This window comes from Podarcis filfolensis, assembly GCF_964270895.1.
Source record: "Podarcis filfolensis genome assembly, chromosome: 5".
Lineage (NCBI taxonomy): Eukaryota > Metazoa > Chordata > Lepidosauria > Squamata > Lacertidae > Podarcis > Podarcis filfolensis.
Window position 1 is genome coordinate 62,371,317 of NC_139608.1, and position 27,605 is coordinate 62,398,921.

Consider the following 27,605-nt stretch of genomic DNA (forward strand, 5'->3'; position numbering starts at 1 on the left):
CATCTGCAGAATATTTGGTAGTCCTGCAGTTGTTAATCCTGCTTCCTATCAGGGGCCTCTGGAGTCAAAATACCAGCCCTGATTTCATTCACATTCTGAAAGGAAGATGCCTGTTGGGTTCACTGGACTTTAACCCTGGCCTAAATAAACTTCATTCATATCTAGTTAAAGTGTCTGATTAAGGGAGTCTTCATGTGCCTGACACCATGGCTTGAAACAGATTTATTGGGAATCAAGTCTCACTGCTATCAGCAGAATTTATACTGTCATTCTTGGTTTGACTTTTTATTAATATTCATTGGGGTTGTTGTCCCAGGAGTAAAACATTGTAGTTGATTAATTCTGTGAGTTCTAGTTGATTAAGTCATTGTTCAATCAACTGCATTTTTATAAGTTTGCTTACAGCTAAGTAGTCCAAAACAAACAAACAAACAAACAAACAAACAAACAAACAAACAAACAAACAAAGCATACAAACATGTGACCAAGGCACCCCCTTACAAGACCTGTTTTCCACATGAGAAAGAACAGGGAACAGTTCTCCCAAGCTGCAGGTTTTATTTATATAATTGTATATCACCACTTTGAGGGTGTTCCCCCCTCTAAAATTAAGCGGTATATAAATTTTATGAAACAAACAAACAAACAAATAAATATTAACTTTTTTTAAAAAAAAATTGCTGCCTGAGTAACCAGCCACCTTTTCAGTAGACTAAGCTAAATTTCAAATGTAGGAAGTTGAGAAGCTTTAGAAAGTTTGTATGAGTTTTAACTTGTTTCGGTCTATTCAGTTGTAACTTTCTGTATGTTTTAAATTATGGTTGCAATTTTTTTAGGGATAATTTTTGGGTTTTATCTTTCCTGTAAACTGCTTTGAGGCTTTTCCCTACAATCAAGCAGTTAAAAAAAATATGAATTACGGTAAATACATTAGATTAAACAATAACTCAAGCAAACATTAAAGCCCTACTAGTCTTCCATCATAAACTGGGATCAGAAGAGGGGATAAAAATACTCACCATTGACTTTTCACTTGAATGTGACTTATTAGCCGCCACCAGAAATTCCTATTTTTCAGAAAGAGGTGCTTTACCTGCCCTCCAAGTATCTCCTTTGGGGAAGAAAGGGCTTAATTGTCTAAAAACTTTAAAACAAAACAAAACAGATTTCTGTTCTGTTTCATCCTTCTTTTCTTGTGAAAAACTCTTGTCTGAAAACAGTGGGGTTGTTAGATAACTGTTGTTAGATAACCTTTGGACCTCCATAATAAGTCAGAGAGACCATCAGTAGACTCACTTACCTGGAGGTACAGGAGCACCAACTGGAAAGCAAGATTTCCGAATTAACTCTCAGGGTGCGGATCCTGTGTAAGATAATTCCCCCTTTGTTTTTTCTCTCTTCCACCGTCCCCCCCCCTCGCGAAGGTTGCCCTTAAATGCTGAGTTAAATGCTGTTGGCAGGCTGACCCTCGAGTGAACCTGAAGCCTCTGCCCTCTTGACCTTGCCTTTTAAGGTGAATCTTTGTGGTAAACTGAGAAAAAAAACAACAACAGCCAAATGTCAATGACTAACTTTAATTAGCACAGCTCCCCTAGACGACCCCCCTTCCAAATGCTACAGATAGAAGTCATGGTGAGATTTCCCTCCTTTAATCAAATGGTTTTGATTAAAAGAAAAAAAAAAACAATGGAAAGAAGAAGCGCCGGGACTGTTGGATTTCGTTTTGGAGACCTGTTTCACACCTACCCCACCGCTTCGGTTCACACCCAGTTTGGTGGTCCTAAACGCGGGTGTGGATCGTGTGAAGGGGTTCTTCTACCACGCGTTGACTAACCTGCCGGCATGAGTGTGGAGGACAGGGAAAAAGCTAATGTCTCCTACCATGATACTGCCTTCATTCAATCTAGCATGGAGAGGGTATAATCTATAGATGTTCCTGGTCCAGTTTTCTTTCGTTCTCCTCTCCTCCTCCGGAAAAGCCTGGGAAATTAACTCGGGCTTTCAGACACAAAATTCATTCTTCTCGCTTTTCCTTCATTCCCCGAATCTTAGCGCTTCCTATTGCAGAGCACTCACTCCTATGACCGTCTGCTGGGAAGTAAGTCCCGTTGTATTGAATGGGGAAGAGCGCACGGAATTGAGGACACAGGTTGCAGTTCTGTACCTTACTTCCTAGGAGACAGCCCCACTGGGACTTGCTTCTGAGGAGACATGCTCTGCACACCGCTGTAGTTAGTTAGGCTCTCCAGGGCACACTGCAAGCCTCAGATTCACTGGCCCGATTAAAAAGGAGAAACCTGCGGGTCGGAAACAAGCGAAGGAGCGAAGGGCACTTGAAGCTCGAATGCAGCCGCTGGTACGTTTCAAAAGCAAGACTGAAAGAGGGATAGATCCAGCTTTCAAGCTGGTGGACTCGTCAGATTGAAATGAAATTTGGAATGAAAACTGAATCTCTGAAGCCTCTGAAGTGCGCGCGTTGAACTCCGAGAGTCGGGAAAGCCGTTTAAAAACCGGATAGCGCGGAAGCCTAATGCGCTCTTGATTCCGGTTGACTTACCTCGGAGAATAAACACAAACATAGGAGTGGTCAACATAAGAAGATCATATATATTTCGTTTGGAATATTTTCGTTTTCTTTTTCAAAAATGCCCTCTTAGTGTGTTGGAGCGAAAACATTGATGTATTTATCATTTATTAAATTTATATAGCGCCCTTCCTCCGAAGATCTCAGGGCAGTTCACAAGATTAAATATATATGTGTGTGAATTCGTACATTCATAAGCACATCAAAAGTCTCCTGGCACGTTAAAGACAAAGGGTGGGTTTATATCCAAAAGTAGTCAAAGTAGACCTACTGAAAGCAATGGACGGTCAGATTCTAACAAGCTTTCACGGACCACCACCAGACCTGGGGATTATTTCCCTTCATGCATCTGCTGAAGGGGACTTTGGTAAAGTGGACCCCGAAAGCTCATTCACAGTCAAACGTGTTAGTCTTTGGAGGTGCGAAAAACCGCATGTGATGTTGCTACTGCTGCTTTAAACGGGTTAGCTCGGGGATCGCGGCAACCTTTAACTCGCCTAAGGTTGCGCAGGAGTTAATAGGTTTTTTGTTTTTTTGAGAACAGAAGCCCGGACCTTTCCCCACGGTAGAAGTCCGAACCCCACCCCACTCCGTCCCCGCTTCTTCCCCCTTCGCAAGTGCAACGTAATGACCGTTAACTTGCCACCCCCACCGCCCCAGTCCCTTCGCATTAGGCTGTTAATTTCTTGACCTTCTTCCAAGATGTCTTTAATGATCCCTTTCACTCTCTGACCACTGGAGAATCCCCCCCCCGCAGGCTCGGGATTGACGGCTGCGGAGATAATAAAGGTTTCCTGTGTTAATTAACGGTGCTCAGACCACCGTATCTCGTTATTTGGCGGACAGTGAACTTGGCGCAGGAGCTGGCAGGGTTCATTCATCCGGGCGGTAGGTCACTGGCAGGTCAGCGCATGGGAACGCGCAAGTGCCCCGGGGTTAGGCCACTGTTCGCGGAGCCGCAGACGCACCACCGGACGGGCATCCGCCCCCATTAGGCGCACACGCACGAGGAGGATCCAGGTCCCCCCCCCCACAAGCTCGCCAGGGCCCTGGGCTTATATAGGTCAGGCGAGGGGGCGAGGAGGGAACACAGTGAGCCTTAAAAAAAAATCTACTAAAAACAAAAGCCAACCGTGGGGGAAAGAACGACACAGGCCAGGAGTCCGTCCTCGCCTCTTCCCCTCCAACATAATTAATATAATCAGCTCCCATTCTGGCAGTGCTTGTTGACTGGGGGGTCGGGAAGGAAGGAGCCAGGAGGAGCCGGAGGATCGGGACCGACTTCAGCTGCCCTCGAACTGAACAACGCACTTTTGTTAACCCCTAGCCAGATTATAATTACGTATAATCATTTGAGTAAGAGACTTGGCCAGTGTTAATGGCAGGCTGGGATGACACGAAGCTTGCAGAGAGAAAGGACCCGAGTCTCCCCACGCGCACCGATTCTCGAAAGAAACCATTCCGAGGAGAGGGTCTTGCCGCGTCCTTTTCGCCCTACACGCCAAGAATGCTCGGGTGCGTGTGAACGTTGTTTATGCGAGTCAGAAGTTCTCGGGCGCTGCGTTTCCTTCGGCTCCCTGAAAAGAGGACCAAGCTTTTGAGGAGACACGTGTACGATTGCCCCGCTGTGTATGTGGCTTGCTGCAACTCCTGCAAAGGATCCTGGGCTCGGTGGGCTCGGTCCCATTTTTATGCTCCTCAGCCAGAGAACAAAACGAGAAGCAAAACGCTTCTCCCGGCCTGGCCCATATGACATCCTCACCACAACCCTGTGAGGTAGGCAACAGTTTCGTGGCTGAGTGACATCTGAACCTGCTTCTTCCCAGCTGCCCTCTGGCAAGGTGCCTGTCCCACCAGACTCACTCCCCAGGATAATGAAATCTGCACACTTAGCCACAAATAGGTGGATCATTCCCTGCAGAGCAGACTTATTGCTGTCCACGAATTTACTCCAGAGCGACTTGCTCCAAGGGTGCATCCCGATTCTCAAAGTGTAACACTTCCTTCCGTAGTTGTTTGATTTCTCTCTCTCCATTCTTAACTCCAGGAGGAATTGGAAGAATTCCAGTTAGACCCTTCCACTGCCCTGCGCCTTCCGACCGTCCCCAATAAGCCGCTGCATTTTTCTAGGTTCACCCTTGCCCCTTCAGCTCAAAGGGATCTCCCTGTAAACCAGCCGCGTAATCAGAATGCACGATATAAATCTATGATCAGCTGCAAAAAAGACAGCAAGCAAACGCTGGCTGCTCGAGGCGCTTCTTGAATTCCCTCGCCTTGCAGTGGAATGGAGTGCGCTAATGCATTTACTCGAGTCCTACACGAATCCCACCGCCCTCTCCTTGGGAGAAAAAATGCGGCACCTAGGCCGCATTTCCCCTAGAATAGCCGCAGGCCGATCCCGGGTGGCGACTCTGTGAGCAGCGGGACCACCTCCCTGACCCTTCTTCTTTCGCTCCCGGGCTACGCAAGTGCTATGCGTGTCTGCAGCGCTTGGCGAGCACCCAGCGCCCTCTGGCACGAAAGGGAAATTTCGGCCTGGCTTGGGAAGCCTCTTGGAGAGGGAAAGAAAGGCGGCAGCGGGGGCGTCCAGAGGGTCTCCAGAGAAGCGGCATCTTCTGGTCTGGTAACCCCACTAAAACTTTTTGTTGTTTAGTCGTTTAGTCGTGTCCGACTCTTCGTGACCCCATGGAGCAGAGCACGCCAGGCCCTCCTGTCTTCCACTGCCTCCCGCAGTTTGGTCAGACTCATGCTGGTAGCTTCGAGAACACTGTCCAACCATCTCCTTGTCCCCTCAATCTTTCCCAACATCAGGGTCTTTTCCAGGAAGTCTTCTCTTCTCATGAGGTGGCCAAAATATTGGAGCATCATCATCAGCATCATCATCATCATTATTATTATTATTATTATTTGCTAAGCGAGGAACACCCCCGCTCCCTCCCCTCCAGTTCGCTCCCAAGCACGATCTGCTGAAGAAACCAGTGAAGGGAAGATGTCCGCAGGTCACCTCTGACGCATAGTCTTACGGGGGTAACAACGCAAATGTCCGGGGTATGTCTCAGTGGGCAAGTAAAATGGGGGCGGGGAGTCGACGTCGCAGCCTTGGCCAAGCAGCCAGAGAGCTTTTTTTGCCCCTCAGCAATGTCACTGCCCCCACTGGAGCCCACAGGTCTTACTTCCGAGTAGGTAAGGGGACTGGCAGCTGGCTGCTCTGTGCAAACAGGTGTCTGTCGCCTTCTGCTGGCCTCTTTCCAGGGATCAGGCTGCGAAAGCTACCAAGTTGAACCCAAGGCTAGGGCGCAAAGGTTTCGAGTTGGGCCTTTAAATCGTAGTTCTTTAAACCGGAGTAGGCAGGGGGTGATCCTAAAGGCCCGGCGAAGCCCCACCCCACGCCATTCTCGGCAGATTTATAGGGCGGTCGGTTAAAAGAGGCTTTACTCCCCCAAGTCAGTAGGCCGTGAGGATTGTGGAGCTCAGGGTCAGAGTCTATAAAACGGCCTTTGGGGTTCAGAGGTGCCTGGAGTACGGAGGGTTGGGGTACATAATGATAATTATTAATATTATTATTATTTTGCTGCGCTCACCAGAGTGGTTCCCCAGCCACTCCGCGCGGCTCCTGCACCTGCACTTTCTCTGCTTTCTTTCGTGTGCAGGGCAGCAGTGGGGAATGGGGTTTATTTCCCTTCCAGGAGAAAGTAGCTCAAGGCAAGTGCACTCAAGCCCCGTAGCACCCAGAGGGACTTTGGGAACCGGAACGGGGCGCAGCTTTGCGCCCGATGCACGCGCTGGCCGCCTCTTGTCCAACCCTCGCTTCCTTCCGTTCCAACTTCTCTGGCTGGCCCCAGAGAAACCGACTTGACATTTCTGCAGATTCGGGGTCAAGATGGCTGCGGAGTGAAGCCTGATTCGCCCTCCCCCGCCACGCAGGTCTGGAGAGAATCCGAGTTCACACCTTCTCCGCCCGCCCTCGCAGATCCGGCTGCCCCCCCCCCCGAGGCGACTCTGTGTGTTTATCCTTCGCCCCAACAACCTCCCTTTCCCTCGCTGACCTGCGTTTGAACCTACGATTCGCCCCGCGCCATCAACTTGGAGAATTTACTCCGTCTTCTCGCTGCTGCTGCGGATTCCTCCTCTCAGGTCCCTTGAACGTAAATATCCAACCCCTGTCGGTGGGGTGAACTGCAGGCCAAGGACTAATTTTAGAGAAAGCGGCCAGGGCTCGGCCATTCTTCCCCGGGCAGCTGACATCATTTATGGTTTCGAGCCTCGGAAACATCCCGCGCTCCCTTTGCAAGGCAGCGGCTGCTGCGGAGGCAACGCTCGCGCGGAGCCGCGGATTGGGGGCAGGCCCAGAGCTTTCCCACCCTAAATCTTCACGGCCCTTCTGGCCAAAGGGGGCAGAGAGAAGCCGGAGCTACAGTGGTTCAGCAACCGGATCGGTTCCTTGTAGTGGGGGGCTCTCCCCGCGCCCCCCAAACCCATCCCCAATGCTTGGCCGCAGAAATTTGTTTCAACCTTAATGTACGGTTCGGGGACGTTATTACTCGGTTGATGGTCTGCGGCCCAGCCTAACCTCTCTTACCTGCGAGTAAAGGCCGCTGAATGCAGTCAGCAATCCATGGTCAGGTTTGCCGTGTTATTTTCTTTACAGGCCAAGAGTGCGCTGGGCATTTTATGGAGTATTACGGTTTCTGCCCCGAGGATTTTACAATCTAAAATTCCACCCAGGGGGAGATAGGACTATCTTTGTGAGAAACACGAAGAAAAGAGTACCTCTGGGCATGTACAGAGGGGCACTTAAGTCACCGCAATTCCAGCCTCCTCACTATAGAAGGTTCCACCTCCAAACTGGACCCCCCTCATTTGAAGAAGAAATGTGCTCAAGCGATCCTTTAGGAGAAAGGCAATGCTTCCGTTCTGTTAGGAGCCCAGCTAAAAGAACGCAAAGAAGTTCGCAAGCTTTGCTGTTCCACAGCGTTCTTCTTCTGCTTGGATGTTAGCAAAAGCAAACAAAACAAAGGGTGGGTACCAGCAGTAGTGTGCTCTGCGCAGGCTCAAATAGATGATCCCAGGGTCCCCCAAAGTCTTTGAAAAAATCAAGGGCCAACTCTGTTATTGGATCGGGGCAGATTAGAGAATTGACAACCTAATCCGATGATTCCCTATTCAGAAATAAGTCCCCCAGTATTCAGTTGGGGCTGTGTGTGTGGCTACTCTGAGGTAAGTGTTTGCAAGGTTGTAGCCTAAATTTAAGTATCTCCTGCAACACACTAACTGGCTGCCTGGAGATGGAGCAAAATTAAGAAGCTAGAAAGTAATTCCATCCACCGAACCAATTGCTTACACAATTAAATTCCATGGAGCTTTCTAGTTATTTGAGAGAAAGCTTTCTATATACAGTATTTGAGAGAAAGCTCCATGGAATTTAATTGTGTAAGCAATTGGTTCGGTGGGAGGAATTACTAACAGAGGGTTAGATCCTCATGGCTCTATCCAATGCATCTTTGCACAGCAAAAAGTCCAACTTTCTCTCCAGTAAGTGCATAAGACTTCTGTCCCAGGCTGCTATGGCCAGGATACTGACCGAAGTTTCAGTGAAGTCAATGGAAATTGTAGGCTGCAGGTCGCGCGTGTAATACAGGTAGGCACCTTGACTTAACTACAATGCGGATCAGCAAGTGCCGAGACTATGAAAGGCCTCTAGAACAGGGAAGTATTTTTTAAAAAGAGAGGAACAGCTGGTATTTGAGGTGAGTGCCTGCTGCCCACTGATGGAAAAAAGTTGATTTTGCCCTGGTACACACGACTTTCTCTCCACGTTGCTCACGGTGTGACCTTGGGACGATCTCTCAAACAGCAGCAGCACCCTAAGGTCAAACCTGTGTGTGTGTGTGTGTGTGTGTGTGTGTGTGTGTGAGAGAGAGAGAGAGAGAGAGAGAGAGAGAGAGAGATTGATTGATTGATTTTTGGCAGGGAACCAGCGTTGGGCCAGTCGGGATCGCTTCTTGCTGCCTGATCCAGGTCTGGCCACCCTGTCTAGTTGTTTTGAAAGCGGCTTTAAGGTAACCTGCCCTTTCTGCCAGATCTACACCGCAGGATTGTTCGGAGAAGAAGAGGAGAAGCGAACTGCTCGAGTGTGCGGGATAAAGATATAGCAATAAATGTTTACAAATTAATAAATCCTAGAGAAACAGAAGTTGGCTGTGGTTGCACCGTCTTAATGGGGAAGCGCCATTTGTCTAGGAATACAAAGCGGTGCCTTAGTACAGAAACCGGATTATTTGTCCGAGTGCGGATTGGTGTTTTTTTGCAGGGTGGGCAACTTCAAAATTTATGAATTTACTAGCGGGGGTGGGAGGGAAGGACTGCAGGATCACAGCACCGTTTGCGAAGTGGGGCAAGCCCGATCCTACGCGTGTTTACTCCTCCAGTAAAACAAGGAGCAGATAAAGCCCCTCTCTGGGAAGCAGACCTCATGGTTTACTCCGTAGTAAAGATCGAAGCTAGGCTCCCAAACCATGGAAACGAAGAGAACTACTAGACAAGGCACGGGGGGGAGGGGGTTATCGGTTCATTTTTAATTATGCTTTTATGATGTATTTTGTGTTTTTCTCTTATGAACCGCCCTGCGATCTACGGATGAATGGCTGTATAAAAACATATAGTAAATAAGTAAATAAATAAAATAAAAATAACACAGGATTGGAGCCCAAGCTTAAAGGCACGGGAGGAAGGGGGAGACTCTTAATGTATTGCAAAACATCGCCGTTGATTGGAGCTGGGAGCACGTCTGAAATGGCTCTTGGATGCACGCGACTGACTTGCCTTAGGTTGAGTCGCCGGGCCTGTTTTTGCGATGCAGTCCTAAACAATGGAGTGCAGCTTACATCTGCGCAAGTGCGCGCAGGATCTAGCGCAACGTGTGGCATGCTCACTTCGAAGCGGTGGGGTGCGCCGCCGACCGACCGACCAACCAACCAGTTCCACTGGGCTTGCTTCCTTCCTAAAGTGCTGAGCTCCACCACCCGGTGATCCGAAGAGGCATTAGGAGCAACTCACTAACCCTTCTCTTTTCAGTGGCCTGAAGCGCAACCAACTGGGACTAGAGCAGAGCAACCCAACTGTGTACGCCTACTCAAGACGGCAGCCTCGTTGCGCGCATAAGTGTCCACAAACGCTCCAACCGTAGGGCAGGGTCCTTCCTGCTGGCAGCCACTGGATGCGCCCCGGAGCACTTGGCTGCCTTTACAGGAGAGTAGGCCTTATTGGGAACCCAGCGAAGGTCTTCCTCTGAGCCACTGCGCCTAGGCTCGCCCTAGACGGCTGCTTGACCCAAGCGCACCTGCCTTTCCCAGTCAAGCCGCTTGCTTGGCTTGGCTTGGCGTGGGGGCTGCGAGGACATCTGCGGAGGCAGGAGAGGCGCTCAGCATCCGCTTTGCAACTGCGGCTGGCTCCCAAGTGCTTTCTGCAGAGCGCAGGAGAGAGGCGGAGACGGGGAAAGCGCAAAGCCCGCCCAAGGCAAGCAGAGTGCATCGACGGGGCGGAGCCTGCCGGGCCCGAGGGGCAATTAAGGATGAACTTTCGGTGAACTAATTGATCGCACGGCCCAAGGTAAAGTGGGCAGCGACCTGGGCCGAGGATGCCTATAAAAGGGGGCCCCCGCCGCGGCGCTGGGCCCTTGCGCTCACTCGCCAGCCCCCGGGGGAAGTCTGCCAGCCTGCCCGCCCGCCTGACGGCAGGTGCCCGCCCCGCTCGCTGCAGCCCGGCCCCGGCGGCCAGCATGGGTTTCTCTGCCTTGCTGCCCAGCGCTGTGCTCACCTTCGTGCTGCTGCCGCTGCTCCTCTTCCTGGCCGCAGTGAAGCTGTGGGACTTGTACTGCCTGCGCGGCCGCGATCCCAGCTGCCCGCTGCCCCTGCCCCCGGGCACCATGGGGCTGCCCTTTTTCGGGGAGACGCTGCAGTTAGTGTTGCAGGTGAGGAGAAGGAAGAGGGATGACGGGGGAGAGAGAAAGAGAAAACAAACCAAACAGGTGCCTTTGGGCTCCCCAGATTGATCCACCCCTCTTCTTTTCGCTCTCTTTTTGCAGCGGCGGAAATTCCTGCAACTGAAGCGGCGCAAGTACGGCTACATCTACAAGACGCACCTCTTCGGGCGGCCCACGGTGCGCGTGATGGGGGTGGACAACGTGCGCCACATCCTGCTGGGCGAGCACCGGCTGGTGGCAGTCCAGTGGCCGGCGTCGGTGCGCACCATCCTGGGCGCCGGCTGCCTCTCCAACCTCCACGACGGGCAGCACAAGCACCGCAAGAAGGCAAGCGGGGAGCGGCTCTGCCGGACGAAGGAGGCACCGCCGTAGCTCCGGGGCGGGGGCGGGGGGCAGCTCTCTGAAAGGCACGCCAGCCTCGGTGGGGCCGGAGGGAGAAGGGCTCCGTGTAGCGGGTTGGGGTGGCTCCTAGCCCGCGGGTGAGGGAAGTTGTGGAGCCGTTAGGTGACTTTTGATTCTGGACTTCTGAAGATTCCTTTCCTTTCTTAGCCCGGCTGTGTAGTGGGGACCTCTTTCTGCTCATTTTACGGACTGGGGGGCCTGGACTTCTGCCCCCGATGGCGCCAGTGGGGGCGGGGGGATCTGCTCCAGAAGTCTGCCATCGGCTCTTGGAGAGGGCGCTGATTTTCATTGAAATGAGAGAGCCCCCAAATTCTAGATTTCAGCCTCAACTTGGAATCTTAAGAATTCCACGCAGGTCTGTGGAACGCGCTTCTTCTTAGTAGCAACTCAATCCTAGGCACGTATACTCAGAAGTCACACTGATTTCACGTCGGGTTCTTCCCAGGCAGGACTGCAGTCGAAGCGTGTTCAGGGATTGCAAGCCCGCGCGCGTTTCTCTGCCTGCCTGCTTCCTGGAAGAAATCCCCGACGTGTTCGGTGATGGGCTTTTATTTCTGCGTAAACACAGGTCGGCTCTGGCTTTCTCGGGAAGAGTTCTAAGGGAAAGAGGACGAGGTTAGAAGGCCAGGGTGCTAAAAACACATCTGGGGGAAAGTCCGTTCCAATAAAAGCGACTCCCATAAAACGAATGGCGCCTTCCATAAATAGCCTCGAGAAGTAAAAAGGAGCAATCGAGAGACCATAAAAAGAGGTCTTGGCGCCCCGGCCTTCCACACCACGCGGCGAAGTCTCCTTGATTTCAAAGGTGCTTTCTTCCCTTTCAAGTCGTGGGGCGCAGGAGTGCCAAAATGCGAAGCGACATTTGGAGGAAACCGCACTGTTGACGCCCCCCCCAACTCCCCACAGTCCTTCTCCGAAGGTTTTCTTTTGGAAAGGCGCCTCCTAACTCAAAACCGCGAAACAACAGCTTTCTCTCTCCTCTGCTTTGTACTGGGGACTTTTGGAGCCTCGATCCGCCCCGTCGAGTTCGGTGGGATTTACTCTGATGTCTAGCCATCTGCTTGCAGCCTTAATCGCCGAGTTTAGCGCCTGGAACCTGTTTGCATTTGGGTCGACAACTGAGCAGACTTACTTGGACGCAAGTGTCTTTCAAATCGGGGGTACGAGGCTGGCTCTCCGCGCCCCTGGTCTTGGCTTGCAGCAAGGCAGAAACAACCCTCTGGATTCGAATCCACGGCCTTGCCAAACGCGCCACCAAAGTTTTTAACCGCGGGCGCGCAGACCTCTTTAAAAAATACCTCTCGCCATTTTTTTGTGGGAGGACCCGCTTGGCAAGCAGAAGAGCGCAGGACGAAGCGCTGCGGCTTTCCGCCAGACTTGGAGCACTTGTTTAGCTTTGTGGGTTTTTTTTTCTTTAAAAAAATTCTTCCCGAGCGAGGGTCCCCTTAAAAGTAACCGCCTCTCCTTCCGCCGCAGGTAATCATGCGCGCTTTCTCCCGGGAGGCCCTGCAGCACTACATGCCGGTCATCCAGGAAGAGGTGAGCGCCTGCCTGCGCCAATGGCTCCTGGTGAGCGCCGGCGGCGGCGGCTCTTGCCTGCTGGTTTACCCGGAGGTGAAACGCCTCATGTTCCGCATCGCCATGCGCATCCTACTGGGCTTCCGGCCCAGCCCGACGGCGGGCTCGGATGGCGAGCAGCACCTCATGGAGGCCTTCGAGGAGATGATCCGCAACCTCTTCTCGCTGCCCATCGACTTGCCTTTCAGCGGCCTCTACAAGGTAAAGGGTGGTCTGAGAGGTTGTGGGGGAGGGAGGTGGCCCGAGGGGGAGCCCCTGCCCGGACATGGCAAGCGGCGCTCAGGAGAGGGGAGCCCGCCTCTCTGAAGGGTTCCCGCTCTTGCTTCCAGGGCTTGAGGGCGCGCGATGTCATCCACGCCAAGATCGAGGAGAGCATCCAGGCGAAGCTGGCCGGGAAGGAGCCCCCCGACGGCTACAAGGACGCGCTGCAGTTGCTGATGGAGCACACGCAGGGCAACGGGGAGCAGCTCAACATGCAGGTGGGGAGAGGTCCCAAGGTGCTGGGATCCTGACCGGGCTCTCTCTCTCTCTCTCTCTCTCTCTCTCTCTCTCTCTCTCTCTCTCTCTCTCTCTCTCTCTCTCTCTCAGCTTTGGGGGCCGGGGATTCCAGTGCTGGAGGTGGTCTAGTAGCCACCAGGGACTCTAGAATGCCCCCGAGTCAAGCACCTGCTCTTTCAAAGTTAGGGTTGCCAGGCTGGGTTTTTAAAGGCTGCATAGCAGGCAGAAAGTCACCAGGTGCAGCCTTTCCTGGTCAGGCAGATTCACTTGCGGAGAAAGCACTATCGGCATTTCCTCCATTCAAATGATGGAGTTAAATATGCCCCCCCCCGCACTTTGTAAAGGGGCTGGAAATATCTGTCTAATGAGAGTAGGTGTCCTGTTTAGAGCATTCAGGGTTTCTGTGTGTAGTGACAGGACGGACTAAACTCAACAATTCTTCCTTTGCTGTTAGATCTCCATGTCTGAGAAAGGCTTTCTGCCTGTCTGTGCAGCATTAAAATAGAGATTGTATTGGTGTGTGTGCGTGCGCGTGCGCGCAAGGCCATCGTGCTCTTCATTTGGAGAACCCCCCAGCAGACTTTGATGCCCTTTGTTCCTATTTTATGCTCATTTTAGAAAGCATCCTTTCCCCAGGATCATTCAAAACACTGATTTTAAAATATAGTTCTCCTTGACATACCTCAATTTTTTTTCTGCAGGGGTGTTTTATTATTTACTCTGCAGCATGTTGTGATGGGTGGTGCTGGGACATGGGTGGTGCTGTGGTCTAAACCACTGAGCCTAGGGCTTACTGATTGGAAGGTCAGCAGTTCGAATCCCCACAGCAGGGTGAGCTCCCGTTGCTCAGTCCCTGCTCCTGCCAACCCAGCAGTCCGAAAGCACGTCAAAGTGCAAGTAGATAAATAGGTACCACTCCAGCGGGAAGGTAAACGGCGTTTCCGTGCGCTGCTCTGGTTTTGCCAGAAGCAGCTTAGTCATGCTGACCACATGACCCGGAAAAACTGTCTGCGGACAAACGTCGGCTCCCTCAGCCAGTAAAGCGAGATAAATGCTGCAACCGAGACTGGACTTAATATGTCAGGGGTCCTTTACCTTTACCTTTTATGTTGTGATGAAAAGCAGTGGGCTGGCCTTCTCAGGTGGTGACCTGCCTGGATGTTTGGCATCCCATTCAGGGTTTTGTTTTTTTTAATAAAAAACCCCACCTTTCTTTGAAGTAATGTTCATTCATTGGACTCTAGGGGTATATATATTCCTGTACATGTCTGTTCAGAAATAAGTGCCACTGAGCTTACAGGTAAGGTTGCCACCTATTAGGACTGTCACCTGTTAAGAAACCTTAGTTGATTACATGAGTTTTAATTGGCTGCTTTTAAAGCTGCATGCATGTTCTGTAGGAACAAGGCATAGTTCTAAAGGGAAAATTGAATTCTTTGAGAGCTAGTGTGGTTGTAGTGGTTACAAGTGTTGGACTCTGAGTGAGAGAGCTTTGAATCTCCACCCAGCCATGAAGCCACTTGAGAGTGACTTTGGGTCAGTCTGTTTCTCAGCCTATCCTACAGGGTCGCTGTGACAGTAAAATGGTGAGGAGGAGCGATCTGTGTTCTCTGGCTTCAGCACATGGGGTGGGGTGGGCAGTTGGAATATTATAATAGTGGTGGCGGTGATGATGACTAATTTGTTTTAGTTGATGTCCTCTTGTTGCAACAGGCATAAGGTTAGTTGGGTGGCCCCTCTGAAATCAATGTGAAAATGCTAGTTGCATCCTAGTGATATGTTTTTGTATATGCTGGAAGCTGCCCAGAGTGGTGGGGTAACCCAGTCAGATGGGCAGGGTACAAATAATAAAATTATTATTATTATTAGTAGTAGTAGTAATAGTAGTAATAGTATTAAACAACTGGCTGATACAATGAATTGCTATGGTCCTCAAATTCTCATAAGGATCTCAGTGCTCAGTGTGTGGGAAGTGGGCACAACTGGAGCTGCTCTCCAGTTCTCTTAGCTGCCCTGCCCTTCTCCTAAAACTTCTTAGTTTTTAGTTTTTAGTTTTTTTAGACTAAGCACAGAAGGATGCATAATATACCTTTGTCCCATGAAATCACTATTTGTGGAAAACTGGGTTAGAAACCATCACCTGGACATCCAAGTTTTCAAAGCGGCCGGGTTTTTATGTTTGGCATGGAGGAATATTCAGATTGTGACTATGGCCATGCACTCACAAGTGGAGCAGCCCAGCCATGGGACTAGTTCACACTTGGGTGCTAAACCCAGTGGCGTAGCGTGGGGGGTGCAGGGGGGGCCGGCCGCACCGGGCGCAACATCTGGGGTTAGGGCAAATCCACGGGTTAGGGGGCGCAAATCCATGGGTTAGGGGGCGCAAATTACTTGCCTTGCCCCGGGTGCTGACAACCCACACTACGCCACTGGCTAAACCTATGGCAGCTTTGTTCTCTTAATTCACAACAGGGTTTGAGACCCGTGCTGTGCTCCACTCTTGCTTATTTATTTAGCCCATTTATATCCTGCTCTACACCTGGGTGGGTCAATGAGAACATTCCCCAACACCAAACCAATTCCTAAAACATGCAACAATACCAATAAAAAATCACGCAATAGGAGCAGCAGTTACGGAGCAATCTGAAATGATAGTGGCAGTGTCACCTAGAGCGCTGAGTCAGATAAGTGTTAACCTGACATCTAACTACCAGCCATTTTCTCTTGCATGTTTCTTAATTCCTGGAAACTGCTTGCTTCTACTGTCTCTTACAGCCACGCTCTTGTCTTGACTCTGCAGTACAGGAATGAGGAACCTGTGGCCCTCCAGATGTTGGTGGACATCCCATCATTATTGACTATTGGCTGTGCTGACTAGGACTGATGGGAAGTTAAGCCCAGGAGCATCTGGAGGACCAAAAGTTCCCCATCCCTGCCTTACAACCTGACTTCTTTCTCTTCTCCTCTGCAATGGACTTCACTAAGCTTCACTTGCTGCTTGCCCGATTTAAAGGTGAATACTGTGCTCCCATCCTCCCTGATCTCTCTACTGCCTTAGACCCAGTTTATCACCACGTTACTTGCTTGGCTCCCTCTGTATCCTACCTTCTTCAACTCTGCTCTTAGTCAGTGGAATATTTCTCGCTTCTCATTGCAAGGGATTATCAGATAGTTAATGAATTTGACTCAGCAAGATGCAATTGTTGTGGGAAAACCAGATGGAAAGTGACAGTAGAGAACAGAAGTGGAAGTCCAGCTAGTGCAAGGATTAGTACTAGCACAATGGGATTTCCCCTCTTCCTCCCTTCACATGCCCTGCACCATCCCATAGACCAGGGATTCTCAAATTTGGCTTTCCATCTCTGTATGGACTCTCATCATCCCTAGCTAGCAGGACCTGTAGTCAGGAGTGATGGGAATTGTAGTCCAAAAACATATGGAGACCCAAGTTTAGGAAACCCTGCCATAGACCATGCAGTGTGACCTGCTATCCTCCTGCCTCATGTTCTTGTGCATTATCAAACCATCTTTAGGGCAAGTTGGTGTCATCTTTAGTAGGGTAAAGTGGCTGACTAGGGAGTGGCTGATAACTATGTGCATCAGCCTCTCCCGTCATTTCTTAAATCAGCAATGCAGATGTCAAAAGAATGTGGAAAGTAAAGGGAGTGGATTGCGGTATATTCAGGTGGAGAAGAGCAGGTGGATATTGAGTGTGCAATTTGAAGCCAAGGGGGAAGGTGTGGAATGGAAAGGTGGTAGCCCTAGAAAGCACTGGGAGAAGAATAGACCGTTAAGACTGGCAGAACTGGAAGGGGAAGGAGAAGACCTGTTTGTCAGTGAGGATTTTCGAGGACAAAGCAGGAAAGGGGGCTTGGATGGTGAGGGGTTTAGGGGAAAGGAAGAATCATTGACTGATCAGCAGCAATTTTGGGAGGCCACATTTTGAAAGGGGATAGTGATGGGTATTTGCAGGAAGTAACCACTGTCCCTCTTACTGCTTCCAATCTAACAAGCCAATTTTTGTTGCAAAACTCTGGGCAAAATATATGTTACAATGATGCTATGCTGTCCAAAGACACGTGGTCTCTGGACATTTGTAAAATACAAAAAATAATAATACAGCAATAAGAGGCACCCATGAACTTAGCACAACAACATGGCCGTTAAGTACCGGGATCTGTATCCCTGGGAAGTTTGCCTCTGCAGCCGCTTTGTGTGTGTGTGATAGCCTTGAAGTAAAAGGATTCTGGTGCAAAGTACAGGCTGATGTTCTTTCTCCTGTTTTTCCTCTCCACCTGAAGGAGCTGAAAGAATCTGCGACGGAGCTTCTTTTTGCTGGGCATGAGACAACTGCCAGTGCTGCAACGTCCTTGATTACTTTCCTAGGCCTTCACCAAGACGTGCTGCAGAAAGTGAGGAAGGAATTGCAGGAGAAGGTGGGTGTTGTCTAAGTGTTTGGAAGTCAGGCTGCACCGTGCATGAAGCAGGCTGCTGTGATCCTGCAGACAGTCTTGGAAATGGAGCTGGGAGACTTGGTTTGGAAACCCTGCTGGCACAGATTACAAATGAGGCTGGTCATATTATCAAAGCTATTAATAAAGAGGTGGAATGATGCTCAGGTATGATGCTAAAGGGGTTGCATTTGGTGCTGTGGTCTAAACCACTGAGCCTCTTGGACTTGGTCATCGGAAGGTCGGCGGTTTGAATCCCCGTGACGGGGTGAGCTCAGCTCAGTTCAGTCCCAGCTCCTGCCAACCTAGCAGTTCAAAAGCACGTCAAAGTGCAAGTAGATAAATAGGTACCGCTCTGGCGGGAAGGTAAATGGCGTTTCCGTGTGCTGCTCTGGTTTTGCCAGAAGTGGTTTAGCCATGCTGGCCACATCACCTGGAAAACTCTGCGGACAAACATTGGCTCCCTCGGCCAGTAAAGTGAGATGAGCGCCGCAACCCCAGAGTCGTTCGCGACTGGACTTAACTGTCAGTGGTCCTTTACCTTTACGTTTTTAAGGTGATTTCTCCTTTGTGCAACAGAATGACCTCCCCCAGCTCACCACTTAAATCTGTTCTGGGGTTTTCCCCAATCTTCTGGAGCAGATTTGGGTATGGTAATGCAACTATTTAGTTGACTGCTGCCCAAGGTCTGTACTGAATATGCCAAACTTCTGCTGGTCTCTTTGTGTATATCTTATCCACTAGAGTGGATATAAAATATTTCCCTTTGTAGAAGTACTGATATAAAGAGATAAAGATTAGCTTTACTAATTAAAATATTATGATTTTTTTAATATAAAAAAGACATCCCCCGTTTAAATGGGCAGTGTCTTTTTCTAGATGGTTAATGTTTTCAAATATAAGAAAATATCACTGGCAGATGAAACGTTCCCTGTTCTCTTAAAAGGAAATTGTTGCCAAGAACCAGGGGCATTGTGTCCTGTTTCACCGCTAGAGGTGAAACAGGAAATGCCACCTTGCCCTGCCACTGCCGCCACTGCTGCAGATGGTGCCCATTCTTCATTCATCCTGCTGCCTCCATCAGTGGTGGAGAAGCAGTACTGGCATCTGTGCCAATTTCAGGCAAGATCTCACCCAAACCATGAGATTTCTCCATAAGATCTCCATGATACCAGCACTGCTTCTGGAGGCAGTGGGGCAGGTAAGCCACTTGAGGGGTTCCTGCCTTGGGGGCGTTGCTGCCTGAGGCTGTCTAATGGCAGGGCCAACTCTGCCAGGAACCAATATAACAGTCTGTTATAGTTACATAAGTTTTGTTAACACGCCTCAATCCATATTTAATTGATTAAATCTCATTTTATTGTGACTGTCATTAATCAACAGGTGTCTGTGCCGTGCATGTGGTAAACTTTACAGGTGTGTATTTCACACCGAGCAAGGGTCTCCCAGGCTATTGGGAAGTACATCACTTGAGTGGCGTGTAGACTGTGCCAGGAAATATGTGGGCAGAAATCTTTACTAAAAATACAAAATGAACAAAACACCAGGAAGTGGCAACAAAAGTATGTGGAGGAAAGAAGTCAGAATGGGCTAAAATCTTTGCTTTCGCTTTCATGTGCAAAAGGAAGTGGCGGGAAATGTCATTTTTAACATGCCATTTTAAACAATCTGTCTTCACAGGGAACTCTGGGAATGGTAGTTCTGTGAGGGGAATTAAGGGGTCTCCTTGCAACTCTCAGCACCCATAACAAACTACAGCTCCCATAATATTTTGTGGGAAACCATGGCTGTTTAATGCTGCATGGATACTGCTTTTTAAATGTATGGCGTGAATGTTATCCTGGAAGTTCTTTTCCTGTGACTACGTGGGATCTTGCTTTGGGACCTATTGCATGAATGCAGATGGTCCTGTAGGGTGTGGGTGCTGGATCGCTAAGCCTTCTCTCTACACTGGTACTCAAGACACATCCTTTGTTTTCAGGGATTGTTGGGCAACATGAGCCAAGAGAAGCATTTGGAAATGGAACTCTTGGAGCAACTGAAGTACACTGGCTGTGTCATCAAGGAGACTCTCCGTCTGAGTCCACCAGTTCCTGGAGGATTCAGAGTGGCTCTCAAGACTTTTGAGCTAAATGTAAGCAGGCAAAGCCCATTTTCATTAAGTCTCCATAACATCTCAGTTCTGCTGATTTTCCATGGAGATCCTTTTTTAGTGCTTAGCATCACAACAAAATATTGCAGCAATAACTGGACTGCCCATACCTTAATAAGAAAAAGTACAGTTAGAATTTTTATAAGAAGCAAACTTCCAACAGTTTCTGCATCGCTGCAATGCCTTGGGATAAGCTTTATCTGTCCCTCTCTGAAGCAATTTTGATTCTATGATTGGGGAGAAAGAAAATGGTCCTTTTTGGATTATGATGTGGGTCCAAGTTACACAGATGTAGTTTCTGTAGAGTCACAGTGTGGGAGGAAATGGCACCTATTGAAATTGTTCTGTTCCAGAGTGCTTAAGCCTGTTCCTTTTGGTATTGGAATAAGTCAGACATAACTAGCTCTTTTCATGACATTTGTCATGCCAGAAAAGTAAGTGCTTGAAGCTGTTCCTATGCCTTGGTATGAGGAACTTAGCCAATGCTTGCCTTTCAGTCTGAGCACAATGTGCTCTTGCAAATGTGCAAGAGAGAATTCTGGGAGTTGCAACTTCTCCAGTGTGATGCTAGGAAGAAAGTCTACCTGCTGAAAATCTCCACTATGCAGCTTTACAAAAGGTGCAGGAATACCTGTATGGAACTAGCAGCCCTCTTTCCCCCTTCTATAATAGTAAAGTTGTTGCCATCCTAAGGCATTATGAATTAGGGAGCTATGTTTCACAGAGATTAGCTGTAGCTCTAGAGAAAGTGTGGCAGCCCAAGACATTTTGTTACTTGAGGCAAAGGGCAAGATAGTGCTCTGTTTCATGTATCAAGGGATACCAGCACTGACTTCGGTGCTGAGAGAGTCCTCGACCACAGCAGACAAGCTATTGGGGTGCAGGCCAGGCCATGTGATTCTCAAAGCCCTGTCTGCTCTCCACCCATATCTGCTGCCTTAAGCAGTCATTTCACTCTGCCTAATGGTAGGGCCAGCTGTTCCCCATTTTATACACATGGTAGCCTCTGAACTTTCTTGGTACTGATCACCTGTGGCAGGTGTAGGGCAGCTTTGGCCCTCCAGGTGTTACTGAACTCAACCCTCCCATCACTCCTGGCCATTGGCCATGCTTGCAAAGGCTGGTGAGATTTGCTGGAGGTCCAAAGCCTAAGAGGTCCTATGTGCCTAGGAAGTGGTGCATGGAATTCGTTCTGTCTTCCCTGAGCGGGTGATCAGCTTTGAATGGTGAAAGAAGCATCTTTCCCATGTGTAGATTACCCTTAGTGAGTAAGGGGATGGCTTGGGTCATCTTGCAGGAGCTGTTAGACAAATCAGAAAGGTGCACTGTTAAATCAATCCTTAGTTTTATAGAAGAAGATGGCCTGTAAATCTATGTAGTGAGTAGAACCCAGACCATGCCTTGGAATCCATTTCCCCAATGCCATTGTGATGAGGTGCATCATCTTTCAAAAGACGTTCATCTCTCCTAAATGGCTCCATACATGTGACCCATTGTCTCTGTTTTGTGTCCTCATTTCATCTCTTGTTTCTTGTAGGGCTACCAGATTCCTAAAGGTTGGAATGTCATTTACAGTATCTGTGACACACATGATGTTGCAGAGCTTTTCACCAACAAAGATGAATTCAACCCCGACCGCTTCATGTCTCCTTTCCCAGAAGACTCCTCACGATTCAGCTTCATCCCTTTTGGAGGGGGCTTGAGAAGCTGTGTAGGCAAAGAATTTGCAAAGATTCTTCTAAAAATCTTTACTGTAGAGTTGGCCCGGAACTGTGACTGGCAACTTTTAAATGGACCACCAACAATGAAGACCGGCCCTACTGTGTACCCAGAGGACAATCTGCCAACAAAATTCACAAGTTTCAATGGTCGGGTTTAATAAATTCCGGGACAGTATCACTGTGATCTTAACTTAAGTTTTGGTGAATTTAAAACATGCACAATGGCTTTTCATAGTGTCCTAAATTCAATATTATATATTTAAATTTATAATGTGTAATAGTTATTTATAAGTGTGTTTTCTAAGAATATTTTTAAAGCTATTTCATGTATTAAACCTTTTTTTTTTAGGCAAGCACTGTAATTATGAGTCCTTGGGATTCATAAATGGATAATTTTATTTCTATAGAAATAAAGTTTCCTTCTATTTAAGAATCGTACTCAAAGCTTGTTTACTAATTATGTTGAAACCATTTAAGGACCTTTATGTGTATCCAGACACATGGTCAAAAGTTAAATGGAATTATATGTATACTGTGAACCAAATTATGTCATAAATAAAAAAAAATCTGCAGCTAGAATGTTGGTGTTTGTTTACATTTATATGGGGAATTTTGACCTGCTATGAGAGTGTGTTCAGCCAAGTTAACACCTTGATCCTAAGCAGACTTGACTTGGCAGTTCCACTGAAAACAGTAGAATTTGGTGGAATGTGCTGGTGTTTTAAAGTATGGCCAAAATCAGAGATGGGCCTGGAAATAGATTTGTCCCTTCATCCCTCTTTACTCTCCAGACTGCACCTTGGGGGGGGCAGTTAATTATCTGATCCACTCCATAAATGGTCAGCGTCTAATAAATAAAATTGACACCGCCTTGAAGGAAGGTTAAAACAAAAAAAATTTTTTTCTTTCCAGTAGCACCTTAAAGACCAACTAAGTTAGTTCTTGGTACAATTTTTTTTTGTTTTGACTATGGCAGACCAACACGGCTACCTATCTGTAACTTGAAGGAAGGTTATAAGAGCTCATGTGCTCACATGGTATGAGGTCATTGACGCAGGGGGACTGAGGAACTAGTGGGCTTTCTGAAAAATCCCTCCAAGAGCTACTTGACTATTTTATTTTTTTTTGCCATGTGCAAGAAAGCAACAAAATAAATTTTATCTGAAGACTCCAGATGCTCGTCATCACTTTCCTACAAAAGGAAGCTGAGCAATATTTACATGCTGAAAACTTGGTTGAGGGCCAGGTGAGATACATAACTGCCTTAGGGCCAGGTCTGGCTTGCAAGTCATCCGTAGCCTTGACTCTCTGACAGGCAAGTAGATCAACATACTTGGCAAATATAGGTTTGGAAGGTTGGGTTGAATAGTTTGCCACAGGTCACCTTTGAAATGAACTCTTCCCTCCCCTGAAAAACTCCCATCTCGGCTGAGCAGTGTGGCTGCTGTAACTAAAACTGATGCACTTCATTGCACTTTACTAAAGGAGACAAGCAGATGATTGCATTAAGATCCAAAACTGGATTGAAAGAGAGACAAGACAGGATTTGTTTATGAAAAATCACTGTGCATCTATCACACAGCAACTTCCTTTTGCAGCTGGAAGCAAATTAAGAGCAAAGTAGGACATTGCTTTTTGCCATAACAGTATGAAACAAAGGCTAGCTCACACCATCACTCTCTCCCACTCTTGTCCCATGGATGGGTTCAGCTGTAGCGTACGACCAAATCAGCCATGATCACTCTAGTCTATATGGAACATCCATGGTCAGAGATAGTATACCCTTGAATAGCCATTGCTTGGGGCAGAGCACCAGGAGAGAGCTATACTCTTTGTGTCTTGCCTTCTGGAGGCATCAGGGAAATGGGACAGGGAGACCCTGTTCAAACTAAAGTACCACACAGGGTTCTTGTGAGGAGAAAATGAGCTGGAAAGAGGATCGTGTATGGCACTTTGAGCTCTTGGAAGAAAGGTTGGATAATTGGATAGGATGTTTAACTTCTGGTTTGACTCCTTAGGTTGAAGTGATTCTGTTTCCCCTCCCTTCTGCTGAAAAACTATTAAAGCCTAAAATGAAAATCAAAAGAAATCATTTTGAGGTCAGCTTGTGCTCAAAGGGTGCTGTTCAGTGCAAATTGTCATACAAATAACTAATAGGCAGAGAAGTGAGCTATTTAACAGTGCAATCCTGTACATGCCTACTCAGAAGCATGTCTCTATGCTTTATCTGAGTTTAGTGTGTATAGGATTGCAACCTTCATCTTCCTGGCTCTAGAGTACCCTTCACATAGATACTATTATCTCTGCCCCTCCCGCCCAGTTTGCTGATGTAATTGAAAACCCTTCTGCAGACACACTTCTAATATCCTGCACAAGCATGACCATGATGGATAAAATGGCCCAGGAATGACCCTCTGAACCTTGGCTAACCTTAAAGACTTACACATTTGGTCACATTTCTGTCCTGGCTATGGTCATGGCTTTCACTAAGCACCAAAACATTAACCAAGGTAATTCAGTTGTGTCAATAGTAAAACAAAAAACAAAAAAACCCACTCATACACAAAACACCCCACAAACTTTCTCACCATACATCACTTCCACCACACAAATAAAGCACCCACTGTTGAACCTCTGGGTCCTTCTGGATAACTCGATGGATGTGACTTTCCTTTTATTTCTTTTTCAGAGGGAAGTGGAAATTCCCGTTTGCCCATAGAAACTGCAGAAGCCATTCCCCCAGTGTGCGTTTCTGATCCTGATTTCAATGGGGACCTGGATTTCACAGAGTGATGGGGGCTTCTTGCAAAGTGTGTTTTTCCTGTCCCGCTGGTAAGCTATTTAGAACACAATACAACCCCAGGAAATCCTAATTAATGATCCGTGCATGTTGCAGTAAGTATTTATCTCATACCCCAAATTTAAAGAGATGGGGGTGTTGGGTGGCATGCATGGTGCTTATTTTTCTCTCATTTCAAATGCATTTGATCAGAACAAATCTTGCAATGGAGGTGACTTTTGAGGGTGCTTTTGGTTATGTTCCTTTAGCACTGACTCCCTTTGCTTTCCGTGTAAGCAGTTGCTGTCTTGTACCACTGGGAACAAGCGAAAAGGGAGGGAGGCTGAATATTCTGAGAAGCAACAGGCAAATCAGAGCCACATCATGTGCTTCTGTTCCTTGTCTGATAGCTTCAAAGGAGAAAGATCATAGCTCAGTGATAGAACATCCCCTTTGTATGCAGAACATCTCAGGTTCAATCCAGACAAGCTAGGCTGTGAAACAATGACTGTTCCAAGGTCACCCAGTGGGCTTCATGCTTGAACCCTGGTCTCCCAGGTCCTCTTTCAACACTTTAACAGTTGCTGCCCAGCTCTGCATCTTAAAAGCCAATTGGTAGCATCTCTTTCAAATACTTCCTGGTTTTCCTTTCCTATAGAGGGCTACAACTGTTTTCCGAAGCTCACCATTACAATTTTCCCTTCATGCTCCTTACCGGACGGCTTAGAAGTTCTGAAATAATTGAAATAGAATCCAACATGGTATTATTTTCATGGAATTCCTTTGCGAAGCTCTGGCAAATATGTGTTTTCATTTGCAAACCTTGTTTTGAACAGTTTGTCCCATTTCTTCTATTGTCTATGGATCCAGGTAGTCATCACATCTAAAAAAGACAGTGTAACCTTTTCCTTAAAACCATCTAGACTGCAGTCCCACGCTCCCTTACTTGTTCTGAGGAGACGCACATAGGATTGCACTGCTAATTAACAATAGCATTCCAGACTTCTGGAATCTACTAAACTCACCATCACAAACATTTAGGTGTTTACATTTTAGGTATTTAAATTTGATCACCAATGCAGTTTGGTGCTCCAGACTGAATGGATCCACTTCACGCAACTGATGAGCTGGGCGCCAGCCAACAAGCTACAACAATAAATGTGTTTATCTTTTAGATGGTACAAGAGTCTTTGTAGTTTTTGCTCCAATAGCCTAATGCAGTTATCTGTCTAGAATTTATCTGCTAAATACATCACAAAAGCTGATTAGCCCAAGCTGACCCATTTAAGGAAGTTTAAGCATTTTAAGTTCATCACAAATATGCTTGCAATATTGTGTACTTTTAACAACTGTCAAACCCCCTCCTCACCACCCAGAAGTGGTTGCACTTCAGTGGATAGAATAATTCCTGATTGTAAAACTCTTAGGGATCAAAGGCACTACTTTAAGAAAAGAGGCTATATTTTCCATAGAACACCAAAGGCTGGGAAAGTAAGTGGGAGCTGGGGGGGGGTGTGTGTGTCTTGGCTGGCGGTCCCTGTTCTAGATCTAAACATCTCCCGCTCCCCACTCTCACATGCAGTGCAAGAAATATACAGATCACTCCTAAAAGGCTATGTTTATGGGCAAGAATCTATTAACATGACGGATAAGAATTCAGGGAAGGTAGTAGATGGCAGCAAGCTTAGAAAAGGCTCATTTCAGGACAGGAGAGCCCAAATTGTTTAACAAATCGGCATGAAAAATGACGACTTGAAGAGCTGTATGAATTATGCAGCCTTCATTGTGGAATGGAAATAAATGCAGCTTTCTCGGATGGGTGTGAGATAAAATATTTAGCAAATCTGTTTGGGTGTGAGAAGGCACAGGAACATCACGACCAGTGTTTAATTACTTCCAAATGATTCTGTTTCAGAGGGTGGGGGGCTGGCAGCAGAATAAAGATCCTTTTGCAGGGCATCTCAAAGCTCCACCCAAAAAAGGAAGTTTGTTACGCGCATCAGAGAAGTGGCATGTGCCAGCAAGAGTCGGGGTGCACTAGATATTAAAATATATATACATAGCGCAGCCTCACTATATAGGCAGACTTTGAATTAAGAATGTAAGAAGAACCTCGCTAGACCATCATAGTCCAACATCTTGTCCTCACAGTGGCCACTGATTAGATGCCTATGGGCAGCCCCCAAGCAGGACTTGAGAGCAACAGGTCTTAATATGTAACCTTAGAGGTCTCTACTTTCTACATCTCTCCATTGGTAATTGTCTCAATTACTGCCCTGTTGAGGATCTTGAAGAAACAACAATTTCCCTTCAGGGAAATAGTAGCAGCTCAGGCAGACTGTGGAACTGTAAGGTTTTTTGGAATGCAGAGACTGGACTTGTCAGCTGCACCACTTCTTCAGCGACTAGATTTTAATGTGCAATTGAAGTTTTCGCTGACGGATCACATAGATTAAAGCTTTCAGCCCTAGGTTGCAGTTGTGGTTGTGCCTGTTTTGTATCAACTGCATAATGGTTTCCACAGAACCATCTCTCTACCTCCCCTCCCCACAATATTTTCTTCATACACACCTATTGGTCAGAATGGTTGGCATCTGAACTTGTTATCTGACATGATTAGAAGTACAATTACTTTTGAGATACAGCCAGCTGATTCCCTTATAGTAATCAAGCCGGAACTTTGGTGAAGCAGAGATGAAATCAAAGGCCCTTTCCCGTGACGGTCAAAAAGAACAGAGAGAATTTGGAGAAGTCGTCTAAAGACACGAGCTTATATCAGGATGTGAAGGTCAAAGATCAAAGCTGTTGCCTCTCAAAGGTGAATGTCCTGAGGTATGATAATGAACTATTGATTTAGTGAATGATTTATTGTGATACTTAGAACTTAAACGGTAAAAGTAATTCTAGAGTATTTCTTTTCATATATTTCAGCTGAGACAAGGTCTTATTGATTAGGTTGCAACCCTATACTTCCCTGTGAGTAAGCCTGATTGAACCTAATCAGATTTGTTTCTGAGTAGATGTGTATACAATTACACTGCCCATAGGTCCATAGAATCATAGAGTTGGAAGGGACTCCAAGTCTTCATCTAGTCCAACCCCTTGCAATGCAAGTCAACTGCTTTACATATCATAGAAGCCAACTCCTAGGGGCTGAGGTCCCTTTGCCCCCCCTTAAACACTTGAGGCCCCCCCCAAGTTTATGGGCATAGCCTTTCAAATGGTGTGTGTTCACTGCCTCTTGTGATTGATTATGCGAGGCGGGGCTTACCTGCCCCTTCAAATATTTTATTCAAGCTGGCGCCCCTGGCAGCTGTAGTAGCTGGTTCATAGTGTGAGCTGCAACGTTTTGGGGACCGTTGGGCAAGATTCCTTTGTGGTAGTGGCAGCTGGTGCCCACTGTGACTGCTAGGAGGTCACAGGGGCATGGCCAATGAGGTCACAGGTGGAATCCCTTCT

General features: G+C 47.7%; 1 protein-coding gene across 1 annotated transcript; it reads left to right on the top strand.

Annotated features, from left to right (window-relative positions):
• The first annotated feature begins 9,842 nt into the window (after nt 1–9,842).
• On the top strand, nt 9,843–21,946 carry CYP26A1 (cytochrome P450 family 26 subfamily A member 1). Its single transcript, XM_083614135.1, has 7 exons — nt 9,843–10,553; nt 10,668–10,892; nt 12,444–12,746; nt 12,875–13,024; nt 17,345–17,479; nt 19,476–19,628; nt 21,184–21,946. The coding sequence occupies exons 1-7, from the start codon at nt 10,221–10,223 to the stop codon at nt 21,523–21,525; spliced, it is 1,641 nt and encodes a 546-aa protein (XP_083470261.1). The 5' UTR covers nt 9,843–10,220; the 3' UTR covers nt 21,526–21,946.
• The last annotated feature ends 5,659 nt before the right edge of the window (nt 21,947–27,605 follow it).